At 38.4% G+C, this 14883-nt stretch overlaps 1 protein-coding gene across 11 annotated transcripts in view; it reads right to left on the bottom strand.

The window, feature by feature from the left end:
* Positions 1-14883, bottom strand: part of CADPS2 (calcium dependent secretion activator 2) — a 318224-nt gene that overhangs the window by 71439 nt on the left and 231902 nt on the right. For 7 of the 11 annotated variants that reach the window (XM_061372989.1, XM_061372993.1, XM_061372990.1 and 4 more), the window contains exons 15-17: positions 13791-13854; positions 11641-11764; positions 9056-9076 (exon numbers count right to left, since the gene is read on the bottom strand). In XM_061372989.1, coding sequence (XP_061228973.1) covers positions 9056-9076; positions 11641-11764; positions 13791-13854 — 209 coding nt within the window. The remainder of the gene's footprint in view (positions 1-9055; positions 9077-11640; positions 11765-13790; positions 13855-14883) is intronic. The other 4 variants (XM_061372991.1, XM_061372999.1, XM_061372996.1 and 1 more) reach the window with 1 other exon arrangement.

Genomic DNA, 14883 nt, shown 5'->3' with positions numbered 1-14883 from the left:
CATTTAATTTATGATTCTTTCAATTCTGGTTTTGGAAACACAGATACAAGCAGTTGGAATTTTTCTTCCTGTCCCTCATGTCTAATTTCTCTTCAAAAGGGAAACAGCTAATGTTCTCAGCTCTTCCTGTTCTATGGAATAAAACTCAGAGGTAACAAATATGGTAAACTGGAGGGCTCCACAAATGAACACATCTGACATACTAAACAGACAGAAAACTGAAACCTGAAGGTGCAGACTTAGTAATGTTTTTTAAAAACCTAAAATCCAAATTTTAGGGAGTTACTGAAAGATGACAACAACAAATCTAATGCCAGCAGGAAAGGAAGAGAGAAAAATGATGGTGACAGTTATTAACTAGAACAGATTTTGAAGAAACAAATAATTGAGGACCTAAGATGAACAGAAAACAGAGCAAAATGTAACACAGATGTGCACTAGACTTGTGCAGTAGCTTTTCCTTATAGGATATTTTCTTATAAAAGAAATTCATCAGATCTCATTTATTCTGACTTTAATAAAGTATTGGATACTGTGCCTCCTGGGAAAACTACCAGTTAAGCAGAAGAAAATGAGGATTAAAAAAGAAACAATGTGTTGGATAAAGAAGCTGCCTCAAGAGAAAGGCAATAGGTAACAATGAGAAAAGCAAAAAAGGCTTCTTGAGGAATTCCTTGAAGATCCATCTTAGGGCTGAGCTTCCTTAATATTTTCACCATTGACTTCAGAATAAATGTTAGGAGTGCACTGATAACAATTTTGTAAAACACTAGCAATAGACAGCAGGGTCAAAATGCACTAACAAGCATTGGATAATTCCAAATAATGAGAAAGAGAAGCACAATTTAATACTTTAAAAAGGAGGGCAACACATTTTGACACATGAACAGCAATGAACATTTGTTATAAACTGGGAACTTGTCAGTTGGAAATGATCGAAACTCTGAAGACTAAGTTGAATTGGCTTTTCACAGAATGGCTGTGTGCCACATGCATAATATAGACATCAAAAGACAAGTGTTCCTCAATATGTGCCCTGGTGAAGGTACTCCTACAGCAGGTGGCTGAGCTGTGGGACACTGCCAATAGGCTAAAAGATGTCAGGGAAGCTGAGAGGAAGCAGGACTGCTTGCTCCAGGCCGAAACTGTGCAGGGGCCTCAAGCGTTCACTACAGCCCATGGAGGAAAGAATGAGGCTGTTAACCCAGGAAGCTGGGAAATAGCAACAAAAACAACCAAAAAAAAAAAGGAGGAAGAGGATAATTAAAAGCAAGGGGCTTCCTCCTAAATCTGTTGTCCCCATCCAGAACTGCTTTGCTGTCCTGCAGGGGGCTAACAAGGAAAGACACTCGCACCAGGAACAACCGGCTGATGCACTGGTAAAGAAGATCACTACTGATGCTGCCAAGAAAAAAGCGGTGGGTCGTAGTAGTTGGGGACTCTACTTTGAAAGGCACAGAGGCCTGACCCGGTCTCAAGGGAGGTGTGTTGCCTACCAAGGGCTTGGATCAGGGATGTTGCAGAGAGGCTGTCTGCTCTAGTAAGCCCCACTGACTACTGCCCACTTCTAGTGATCCATGTGGGGGCTGGTGATATAGATAGTAGCAGCCTGTGGAACATAAAGAAGGACTACAGACCCTGGGAGAGGTGGCTAGGGGCTCTGGAGCTCAGATAGTCTTTTCATCACTTCTCCAGGATAAAGGGGAGGACTTTAAAAGGCTAGGAGGATTGGCCAGGTTAATAAATGGTTAGAAGGGTGGTGCCATAGTCAGGGGTTTGGGTATTTAGAACATGGGATTCAATTTGGGAGGCCAGGTCTAGTGGGGGCTGGTGGAGCTGGTCTGAGCAGTTTTGGTAGGAGGCTTCCAGACTGGGCAAGGAAACTTTAAAGTAGATGCGTTGGGGGAGGGGGGCATCATTCCAGCCACTCCAGCCAATGAGCCAGCTTCATTTGGAGCTCAGCCCAGATGCCCTTATATAAACAAGCGTAGTATGGGGAACAAACAAGAGGAATTAGAGATGCGTGCACACCTATGGGGGTGTGATATAATAGGTGTCACAGAAACATGGTGGGACGGCTCCTATGACTGGAGTGTTGGAATGGAAGGCTACAGACTCTTCAGAAAAGACAGGACTGGCAGATGGGGAAGGGGACTTGCTATTTACGTTAGGGATAGGCTGGAGAGTATGGAACTTGGTCTGGGGACAGGTGAGCAGTCAACAGAGAGTTTGTAGGTCAGGGTTAAAGGGAGAACAGCAATGGGAGACATTACTGTGAGAATCTGTTAAAGACTGCCTGATCAGGGTTACTCTGTGAATGAAGCCCTCTATAGACAGATAGGAACAGCCTCATGCTTGCAGGCCCTTGTTGTCACAGGGGGCTTCAACCACCTTGATATTGGTACAGGCCGGCACAAGCAATCCAGGAGGTTCCTCGATTGTGTGGAAGACAACTTCCTTCTGCAAGTAATAGAGGAGCCAACAAGGAGAGGTGCCATGCTTGACCTCATGCTCACCAACAGGGAAGGGCTGGTTGGAAATGTGACGCTCCAGGGCAGCCTTGGTTGCAGTGATCATGAGATGGTTGAATTCAAGATAATCAGGACAGCTAAATTTGGCTAGGGATGTGAAAGATAACAGGAAGGGATTCTATAGGTACAGTGCAAATAAAAGACAGACTAGGGACAACGTGGGCCCTCTCCAGAAGCCATCAGGAGAACTGGCCTCAGTCTTCACTGGCAAATGCTCTGACCACACCATCCAAGTATTGGAAGGCAGACTCAGGGACTGTGAGAATGAAGACCTTGGGCCCACTGTAGGAGAGGATCTGGTTCGAGACCATCTTAAGAACCTGAATGTACACACATTCATGGGACCTGATGAAATCCATCCGCAGGTCCTGAAAGAGCTGGTGAATGAAGATGCTAAGCCACTGGCCATCATATTTGAAAAATCATGGCAGTCAAGTGAAGTTCCTAATGACTGGAAAAAGGGAAATATAACCCCATTTTCAAGTAGGGGAAAATGGATGACCCAGGGAACTACAGACCAGTCAGTCTCACCTCTGTGCCTGGCAAAATCTTGGAGCAGATTCTCCTGGAAGGCATACTAAAGCACATGAACAAGAAGGTGCTTGGTGACAGCCAGCATGGCTTCACTAAGGGGAAATCCTGCCTCACCAATTTGGTGGCCTTCTATGATGGGGCTACAGAACGGATGGACAGGGGTAGAACAGTTGATGTCATCTACCTGGATTGTGCAAAGCGTTCGACACTGGCCCAGTCAACATCCTTGTCTCTAAATTGGAGAGACATCAATTTGATAGATGGACCACTCGGTGGATAAATAACTGGCTGGATGGCCGCACGCAAAGAGTCAATGGCTCAATGTCCAGCACGCAAAGGTCAATGGCTCAATATCTGGCTGGAGACCAGTAACGAGTGGTGTCCCTCAGGGATTGGTGTTGGGACCGGTCTTGTTCAACATCTTTGTTGGTGACATGGACAGTGGGATTGAGTGCGCCCTCAGCAAGTTTGCCGATGACACCAAGCTGTGTGGTTCGGTTGATACGCACGTGAGGTGGGCTGATGCCAACCTCATGAAGTTTAACCTTGCCAAGTGCAAGGTCCTACACCTGGGTTGGAGCAATCCCAGGCAGAGCTACAGGTTGGGCAGAAGAGATTCAGAGCAGCCCTCCGGAGAAGGACTTGGGGTGCTGGTCGATGAGAAAATGAACATGAGCCGGCAGTGTACGCTCGCAGCCCAGAAAGCCAACCGTATCCTGGGCTGCATCAAAAGGAGCGTGACCAGAAGGTCGAAGGAAGTGATCCTGCCTCTTTATTCTGCTCTTGTGAGACCTCACTTGGAGTACTGTGTGCAGTTCTGGTGTCCTCAACGTAAAAAAAGGACAGGGAACTGTTGGAACAAGTCCAGAGGAGGGCCACGAGAATGATCAGGGGACTGGAGTAACTCCCATATGAAGATAGGCTGAGAAAGTTGGGGCTGTTCAGCCTGGAGAAGAGAAGGCTGCGTGGAGACCTCATAGCAGCCTTCCAGTATCTGAAGGGGGCCTATAAGGCTGCTGGGGTGGGACTGTAGAGATAGGGACTGTAGAGATAGGACAAGGGGTAATGGGTTAAATTTTAAACAGGGGAAGTTTAGATTGGATATAAGGAGGAAGTCCTTTACTGTAAGGGTGGTGAAGCACTGGAATGGGTTGCCCAGGGAAGCTGTGAATGCTCCATCCCTGGCAGTGTTCAAGGCCAGGTTGGACAGAGCCTTGGGTGACATGGTTTAGTGTGCGGTCTCCCTGCCCATGGTAGGGGGTTGAACTAGATGATCTTAAGGTCCTTCCCAACCCAAACTATTCTATGGTTCTGTTATATATTAGATCAAGCAATCCTTGGTAGTTCTGTGCAAGGCATCTCATGAGGATGACTGCACAGTTCTTGTCAATGATGCTCAAGAATGTGGAATTCTGATTTTAATAGAGATGATAAGATGATAAAAATGAAGAACAGGAAGCTAAAACTCTGAGACAAGGTGATGAAAGCCTAAGTTCCATGAGCATAAAAGACTTGTCTAAAAATGCATCATAGGGTAATGATGACATGCTATGAAGGAGGGAACTAAACCTCCTTAATTAGGGTTATAGAACTAGGTTAGCATGTTAAAAACTAGAAACTAGTTTGACTGTAAGATGATTCCTACACCTGTAGAGCAATCAGGGCTTGAAATGGCTTTCACATGGATAAAGCAGGGATTGGAAAAAGGGAAGAACAGTGACAAAGACTGATAGCCTAGCTGTTAAGACAGAATGTATGCTCATGAAGGAGTATCACAATGTGGACCCAAGAATCCAGGTTTGGGTTTTTTTTCCAGACCTGCTTCAAAATTGACAGGAGGGATATTTGCCCATATCCTACTCTTTCTGTTTAGCTGTGTAACAAACAGAGACCAAGAAGGTGTTATGCTGCTGTGCAACTCATTCATTTTCGTTTGTTCAGTGAAATGAACATGCATGGAGAGCTTTAATCACGTCCTCTCCAGGTACAATAACTCTCTCCACTTGTCTTCTCAATTTCAATAATGTTTGTAGTGTTCTTCTTTTTAAGTCTGATAGATCCTTCTGAGCCTTGAGGGCATTTACATACTACCTTTCCTTTAGAAACTTGTATGTAATGAGTATGTTAACGATCGATGTCCTTTAAAAAAACGAAAACTGTTGAGTTGCTCCTGACCTTCTATTGTATGGAGTTAACAGTTATTCAGCCTTTGGCAGCCTGTCTGATAGAAAGAAATATTGGGATGACAACTGTGATTTGTCTTTGAGCAATTGCACGCTACACAGTAACTATTTGCTCTGATTTTAATCGAATTTATTCTCATTCCTTTTATTAAAACTGTTTGGCACAAGGAACCCAGTATATTCCGTTACTACAGACTTTTAAAGAGAATGAGTTAAAAGAGAAACTGCTTAATAATTTAAATTTTTACAATCTATTGCCTCAGAAATAACATCTGGGAACAATGACAGATGCAGCCCTGTTTGCTTCACAGCCATTTACCACTTCAATCTCTAACCCAGTCCCTTTATTTCTTCAGAGCAAGGTAATGCCCTTGTGCTGAAAAATGTATTTATATGTAAGCTGCTATCACTTATTTTAGGAAATGACAACAGCACAAGCAGAATACATTACTCGTCAGCCATTCAGATTTAAAATAAATTTAAATGGGGCAAACCATTAATTTCTGAGAAGGAATAACATAATTTTTTTTATTCTTTGTGTGTATTAATGGACATGTATAAAATATAAGTAAAAATATGAATTCTGTATAAGGAAGGCCATTGTTTTTGAAAGAGAGAAAACAAGTGAGGGAGACAATGCAAATTTCTATAAGCTGTTCACTGGAGGCTATACAAAATGCAACTGAAGAATGCTGTTTGTCAATGGCCTCAGAATTTAGCAGGTCCTGTTATGTTCAATGTTATCAATAGGAAGAGTTAACTCAAGTTAAATATTGAATAAGACAGGAAAATATGCCCTACACAGCATGATCTTAAAAGCACTTTCAGGCAGAGAAGTCTCAAAGGTAGCATGTGTTGTGATGAAAATGGTTTATACTTAAAAAGAGATTTTCAGTATTGATTCTGTGATCATCTCCTTGACAAATTATAAAGCCTTGCTGCAAACTACAAGGGCATTATATGAGAGTTCTTAGACACAGTTCAAAATTATAATAGTAGGTTTGTTGCTATTCTCTTCAAAATGACAATTATACTGACTGAACAGATTAGCTACTCCATAAGAATTTCAGCCATACATGTTATAAGCAATGACATGCTGAACCCTGTATAATTGTCATTGCAACTGTAATTTTTATTGAAAAAAGCTGTTCTATATTCATAATACTACAATGACACTGGAGTGCTAAATAAAATGTCATCCTAACTGCAAACAAATTCTGTTGATGCAAGTGCTGCTTATACCACCGTGTCTGCCATTAGGAAAGTAACCACTGTCTTTGGGAAAGCATTCAGTCTTGTTCAATTGAGCCTGCGAAAATGAGAGCACTCGGGGAATAGACCTGGGAACCAGGCAACCACACTGCTGAAAAAGGATTCTCACAAGAAAAAGAATTTGCATGTTCACCTCTGTACTACCTAACAAGGACACTCCTGCAATTCAGGATTCTCTATACAGAATCTAATGTAAAAGTTAAAGGGTAAACAATCATGATCAAGAAATAGCATTTCCCTATTTTCCACGACAATGCAATATACAGTATTAGGGACAAGCGTATTGTACATCAAGTTTATGATGAAATCTGTAGGAGTTTAGTTAGTGACACAAAGAGGAGCAGGATTTGGTCCTGCTAGCCAGGCTAAAATATAATTTTATATGGATTCCTTTCAGCTGCTTCATCTTTTGCATCAGAGAAATTGGTTCAATGAGACACAAAATTCTGGGGGAACACAGTCTATTTACTCCTTTCAATAAAATTATATTTTCTCAGTTTCTGATTAATTTTCAGTTGCATTTTCAGTCAGAAGCTTAATATGATTAAGCAGTTAAATTAAAAACACTATATACCTTTAAGCTTACATACCTCTTATAAACCACATAACTCTATATACCTCTTATAAGCCTATAAACCTCTAGTTTCACCTAACTCACACAGTGAATTTCCATTTACTCACTGTATGTGATAGGCTTTCTTTTCATTCATTCTGTAGTAAAAGTATTTGTCAGACACTTAAGGGTCAGCTTTGCTATCCTATTTTAAGAACATGGCAATAGTTTCTTTCAAAGCATGCATAAACCTAATGTAAAATGACTGAAATCAGGTCCACTAAATTTTTCCTTTATTTTTTTCCCCTGTGCTTGCAACTGTGTGTCATGTGTTCAGTGGTCTGTATTTCTGACATAATGAGCCTGAGAAAAAATTACAAATAGCAAGTATGAGGCGGAAGGAATATTTGTAGTTGAGGTGGTACACATGATATAAAAGTGTCCAGCTGAGGCTTTAGAGTGCAAGGGTCAAAAGGACACAAACTCTGAAATTAGTTTTTTCATTTCACAAATTAATTTCAACATTTTTCTAAACTTCTAATTTGAAAAGATATTTTCTTCAATACCTACAGGTGTAAGAATAGTAAATGGAATATTTGTGATATCTAGCTTTAGTTATCTTACCTAGCAGGGAGATAGGTCTTTTCATAGAGAAATTCTTGAAGGAGCCTCCAAGTGCTCTGAAGCACTTGCTTAAAGAACTTTTCCTTGTTGATCAGAGCAGGCTGGCAGATGACCTAATCAATGTGAGCTCCTAACAACTCACCCTAACAAGTTGTGGCATGAATACCCATACAATCAGTGCATCGTCTGCTCTCTTTTTTAACAATTCCAACCTGAGCTCTTCTCTTTCCAGGGCATTTACAGCTTTCAAATGAAAACCATTCAAAGCTTTGGGAATCAATGGATTATTTTTTTTTTTTTACTCTTCAGTTATGAACAGTATTAAAAAGTAGTTTTTATAATTAGCTAGTGCTTTTTTTCTTGTTTACTGGCTAAAGAAGCTAACCCGCAAAAAATGGACCATCCCTCCAAGCCCCTCATTGGCAAGGCACCCCACTTCAAACTATTTGCATGCAACCTCTGTAGTCATCACACCAGTTTGTCTTTCCAGATGGAAAATTATTTAATCCTGAGAATACTACCAACTCAGTGCCCCTTCCTGCAACTCTGGTTGATATTATTCGTGGAAGGCCCCCAGAGCACCAAGATCTGTCTTCCACTTGGTCTGTAGGTAAGTCTTTAAAAAAAGTAAGACAAAGTAGTGTACACATCTATTTCATAATATATATATATATACACACACATATATATATGCACAGTCTCTCATACTTCTATGCATCCAGTACTACTCAGACACAAATACTACTTCAGCTATGGTCTTTATGATCACTCTGTTAAATATCGAGATATAAACACTCAAACCCCCTCTTTGCACTACTGGAGAATATACACCAAAACTGTTTCATAAAATAAGTAACATGAAGAACTACCATCCTCCCAGCCTTCAGCTGCTCTAGGAAAATGAATGTGTCATTAAACAAAGACATATCAGAGGACTCTAAAACCAGCTTAATAAAATTAGTTCTCCTACCAAGACCTTCATCAATAATTTCAGCAGTCCCATTAAGAAACAGGTGTCTTTTTTTTCTGATGACTATGAAATTACATTTCTGCAAATACACAAACTGATTTTGAATTCAAAAGCCAACCTTCATCACTCAGTTATACCTATTTCACAGAAACCACAATTGCATTATATTCCAAAATACAAAATTAGCTAACTTGCTAATAATTGTGCACATCATAGTTAAATATCAGTGTAAATGAAGAATGCATGGACTACATCAAAATGAATTTTAATATTCATACACGTTTTGGTCAATAGCTTGGTATTGCTGAAATCAACAAAAATAACAAAATAACTGACAAAACACACTACATCTGTAATACATGCAGACATGCAGAGAAATAGTAATCACCTGTGTCCTTTTCTGCTGTTGCTGAATATAAAAAAAAAAAAGAAAAAAGAAGAAAAACATCATTACAGAAATATAACTATTTAAATTTTATTGGAGAAGAACAGATACCAAATAAGGTGTTAAAATGTTTTTAAAATCTTGACTATAGCAGTAAACGTCCTGACAGTCAGGTCACACAAGTGATGTGTTTTGTCAGCTAAGGAGAAATGGTGTGTTTTCAGGTAGTATATTTATATTTACTAGTCCTGTGTAGTCTGTATTTCAAGCTCACTGGCTGAGTTTGTATATTGTGCCTGAGAACTTAGAAATATAAATAACAGTTAAAGAATATAAAAAAAGTAAGAATATAAGAATATTATTTTTGTTAGAGCCTTCTTTGCATGTCTACTTCTTAGGTAGTGACTACTGGTCTATAGCTGATATTATCATGTGATAGCTGCATTCTGACTGGCTAATATGGTATGATTTCTTCTGTTGTTCACAGAAGAAATACTTTCAGGACAAAATTCCAAAATGTATAACAGTTACAACTGACGTTATCAGCAATGTTATGAAGGTGATGACTATATACTTTTTGTATGCAATTTGAGGAGCAAGCAATTAAAGCAAACACTAACATTAATTGCTTTCAAGAGAAGAATGTAATTTTAGTGTACAGATACAATAATGCTCCCATAAACCTAACACAGCAGAGTGGAACCTATTGCTAAAAGCTATTACATTTATATTGATAAAAGTGTAGCATATTTGTAATGGCCAGAGTATAGAAAAAGACCAGTACAGGTCCTATTGCTACTGAAGACCAATGTTCTTAATGTTTTAATGTTATGATGCTGGAACCTTCAATTTCAAACAGTACTTAACTTATTTCTTGTTGAGAAATAGTACATTTATATATGGAATTATCTATTGTGCGTTGGATTTTCTACTACATGAGCATAAACTACTCGCACAAATCTAATTATGTTTAAATCAAAAGACAAGAAATCCAAAAAGAAATCTGCAAGTCAAAATATGTCATGGGATGGACAGAAGTTTTATGTGCTGTTCCAGCTTATTGCAGTGTTAACAGTGTGCATATTTTAGAATGTCAGTTTTGCTGCTTGCAGTGGAAATGTCACACTTCCTTAGAAAATAGTAAAAAAAATATTGGACAAAGATGTATTTAAATCACTGTAAAAAACTTTTCCAATTCAATTTAGTCTCAGTGAATTTAGATACCCTTTGTATGCTTTTGTAATCTTTTAAAAATCTTTCTATCTTTATACCCATTATTTTAACTGGTTTGCTAAAACTCTGAAATACAGAACACTTAAAAAATCGTCTTATGACTAGAGAAAGATAAAAGCTAAGGAAAACAGTTATTTTTGCTTTTTCATTTTCCAGAATAGATTTAATAGTCATCCTTCTTTCTTTAACACAACATGATATCATAATTAATTATGATAAACTGGTTACTAAGATGGTTTCATGTTGTTACTCCCATGATATAATACTGGTTGCTATAGTGATGAGATGGGTTTTTCGTTAATCACTTGTGAGATCGGTTAACTGGTGTTTTTCAGAGAGTTTGAGAAGAAATGGAAAAACAAAAAAAAGTTGGCTGTATAATACTGCTAAACCTGAGGCTTCTTCATTTTTCTGCTATGATAACTCTGGTTCTTCTAGTGCACTGCTAGAAATACATGCTATTAAAAAAACATAATATGCATAAAATTGCATTTTTTTAAAAGCAGAATTCATCTTTCATATATTTTCCTGTTAACTGAAACTACCTCCAATAATTCAGTTATAGAGATGTGGACACACTGTCTTCTTCTCCTGAATATATCTGTACAGGTGTATCTCAAGCTTTCTGTGCTTAAAGAACAATAACAGATGTGTCTTGACAAGGAATTTGACTATTATGACTTCCTTTTTGTTCTACATAGGTTTACAAAGAGTAAAGTGACATTATGTACTCTAGCAACTTTTTTTTTGAGAAAAATCCTAATTTTATGATATACTTTCTAGAACAAATGTAATTCCAGAAAAACTTCTGACTACCATCACATCTAGTATTTTGTCACACTGATCACTTTGGAAAATCAGGATGTAATTAAGATTTTAGTCATCAGATTATTATTATACACCTGGCAAAACAACAGCAAAAATAAATAACACTTATCTGTCTGTCTGAATTATAAGTGCATCAGAAAAGCAACTTTACCCAGAGTTTCCAAATTTCAAGGTACTGTTACTGCTGTTAAGAATTTCCTGTCAGTAGTTTAATTACTAGAAATAATTAGAGAAATAAAAAATAATTCATAAACAACCTTCTAGATTTATGGAGAACTCAAAAGTAAGAACAAAGGGCAACTTAAATTAGGAAGTCCTAGTCTTCTATTCAAACGGTCCCAGGAGGCATATTAAAGCAATGAATAGGAAAAAAGCTCCATAGTTCACCAGCTGAGATTTTAATGAGACATTTCCCCTTGCTGTGGAATGGTTCTGTTCTGGAAAGGCAAAAGGCTGCTCACAGAATGTTCAGTTAATAGGCATTGTTGGCTTTTACAGCCACTTTGGCAGTTGATTGCTATACTAACCTTCTATTTTGGCATATTCTGTAAGTCGAGTGTAATTGATCAAGGCGGCCTTCTCCAGACATTTTCTGACCACTTTCTTCACCTCTTCTGCTGGCATGGGAGTGGCAATATCTTTCATTAAAACCTGTGTCAGAGACAATTGTACAGTGGTTACAGTCATTACCCAAAACCCAAGGGAAAAGGATAAAAGTATCCTAAAGTTACTACAGAACTGATAATGAGAAAGGCAGAAATAAAAAAGGAACTAGATATTTGTCTTTCAAGGTTTCTGTTCAACCCTGGCTTGACTGCCTATATGGTATTTATAAACAATACCCCCCTGCTGTTTGGCATCTTGCAGCATGCTGGACAGTCTTCATTTGTGTAATGCCAAGACCAGTATAAAAAAACAAGAGCATTCTGTGAATGGTCTGGATCACGGTGTCTGCAAAAGATATGGATGTGGAAATTTGCTTGGCTGTCACCTGTGGAAAAGCTTCCACCATTGCATAATGTAAAGGAGAAACTGTGAACCACACCATCAGAGCTAATACTGACTTTTCTACAATCAGAGTTACTCAAATTCAACATGTCCTTGCTGTGAAAAAGAGACCCCTGTAGTATGCAGGGAAAACATTGAAATTCTGGTAGACTATTTGATTATGGACAAGTAGAAGAATAGATCATACAAACCTTCTCAAAACCTGCCAGTTTTCAAAACCTGTCCATTTGTAAAATATAGGACTTTGATAAAGTGGATCACCTGTTGCATGTGATTCAATATATTTTTACCACATTTTATATGTAAATAATAGCTTCAGAGAACTCATAACCTTTTAAAAAAGCTTTTCCAGTGTATCCCCAGACATACTACACCCTTACAGAACATGTCTAAGAATTATTGTGAAAGGGAGGGAGCAAGAGATATGGTCTGGAGAAAGGTACAGTAGAAAAGAAACAGGTTCCCTAACAGAGAAGCTATTAGGAAGATACTGTTGCAAAGCAGACTCTTCCATTACTTGCACACACATAATGACATCTCTACGTTTGCTTACTTGCTTCTTTCTAATGAATAACCTCTGGGTTATCAACAAGTCAAAATACAGTATTCAAAACCTTTTGTTCTGGATCTGGTTTGTTCTGGGTTTTCTCCTTGTCCCCCAACATTTCGAAGACAGGTAAAATAAGATATTTCTATCCCATTCTGCATCCACAAGTATAGAAATGCACATTTATTCCCAGTCAAGAACAGACAGTGGTGCTCCTTCAGCATCAGACAGAGTACCATTACCATTTTTAACAGCAGGAACTGTGAGAGGAAATGCTGTTTCATAAAGCACAAAGGAAACACAAAGGGTTCTACACAGCACTACACACTGAGATTGTAAGTGAAAGAAAACATATATACCCCATCTCTCTATGTGTTTTTTATCGTGGCAGAATTTTTCTAAGGCAGAATCTCTAGCCATGGAACGTTCTGCAGTGCAGAACAACTGACACTCTCCAGGACCAGACCTCTCAGATTTTGGCAAAGCTACACTGACTGGGATCTAAGCTTTTTTTGAATTCATACCTTCATCAGGCTCCTGATGACACAACTCCTTTGGAATCTCTGCTGGGATTTAAAGTTCTCTTTCCCTAAAGACGACTCAGATGCTTTTCAACATTATGAGGTCATCTTGCTTCTAGTCAACACAAATGGATCTGCTGGGCAGAATTTACATTTATAGCTGCCCGTGTCAGTTTTACTGCATTTAGCTTTTTCTTCTTAAGTTGACTTAGCTTATGTTCTTATGGAAGATTATTTGGATTGTATAGAAGCTTTTTAATGTTATACCTATGTATAGACAACATCAGAAGCCGGAAGCCATAGAAAGCAGGAAAGGGGGGCTGCAGAGTACACTTGCATTACTTCAGAGGTAATGCTGGGTAACTGTTACATTTTAAAGAAACAGAGCCACCACAGTGGCTTGAAGTGAAAGTCAAACAAATCCTACAGAAAACAGCTATTTGTCTCTGTCGAAGACAATACAGATAAAAGCTCCAGTGAACAGTTAAAACCAACACTAAAATACCTGAGAAGACATGAGCCTGCTTTCAGCAGTGTGAAGGCAAAAGAAAAATGCAGGGTTAGTACTCAAGCAGAGTTTAAAATATGTTCCCAAACTTACCCTTTCAAGTAATGAAAGCGTGGATTTTAAAGCTCCTTCGGGGCGTCCAAAAGGGAAACAGTATCTTAAAAAGAAAAAAAAAGAAAAGAGGAAGAGAAAATGATCAGAATTATAATACCTACATTAAGAATTTACTTTGAGACATAACTGTACACAACTTGCATTAAATTTAGTAGAAGACTCCCAAGCATGAAGTACTAACGAAAGCAGAAGCCCTCTCCAGCAGTCTACCATGGATCATATACACAGTACAACAGTATCTGCCCACCAGCAGCTCAGGCCTAAATACAGAAAAAATACAAAAGGCAAAAAGCATCACATCCGCGTTCTCAATTATGAAGCATATTTAATGGTCTCTGATAAGCTTAATTATCATCTTCCTGGAAAGAGGTACTATTTCTCATGTAGCCATGACAGCTACTGGAGCTGTGAAATAGCACTATGTATATTATACCTTGTTTTAATATTGGATTAAGATAAAGATATCAGATATTTAAGTTTCCAGAGATAATATGGGAATAAAAATGCCTGCAAATATTCCATGACATTTTTTCTATTATAGATAGCATGGAAAATCACTTAATGATATCTTAGATTTTATCAGCTACAACTTAAACCATACCCTTCTTTGTCTTGATACTTCTGAAATTCTCTAAATTAAAAAATGATCCCATTCATAGCTTTGTTTTTCATTTTCGTATACTGACTGATCCAATATATCAGCTCAATGAGACCTCAATGCTCAGGCAACTGTAACCTCTCTTAATCCCATCTATAAAATCTTGCTGGGAAATCCCCAATTGGAAAAAAGATTTTTAACTTTGATGAGATTATTATCTTTTTATTATTACTCACTGAGAATGGTAGCCTCATATTCTAATGTTTTCCAATAGTAAAATCTCTTCTAATGATAAAAGGATTCAGATCACTGAAGTTTGATACATTTTGGTCAGCCAAAATAAAGCCCTGAAAATAAGATCAAAAAAGGATTTCCCACAGCAAGAATTCCAGTATTTGCTTTGTCTCCTTTTGTTTCTTTTTTACAATAGCGCTAACAGTTTTTGAGAACAGGTTAACAAATTAGCAAAGCAGA

This window comes from Neopsephotus bourkii, unplaced genomic scaffold (assembly GCF_033783945.1).
Source record: "Neopsephotus bourkii isolate Nb327-2 ecotype Australia unplaced genomic scaffold, CSIRO-AGI_Nbou_v1 NB_1624, whole genome shotgun sequence".
NCBI classification, from domain to species: Eukaryota; Metazoa; Chordata; class Aves; order Psittaciformes; family Psittacidae; genus Neopsephotus; species Neopsephotus bourkii.
Note: the sequence above shows the minus strand (reverse complement) of the source record. Positions and strands in the feature narration are given on the sequence as shown.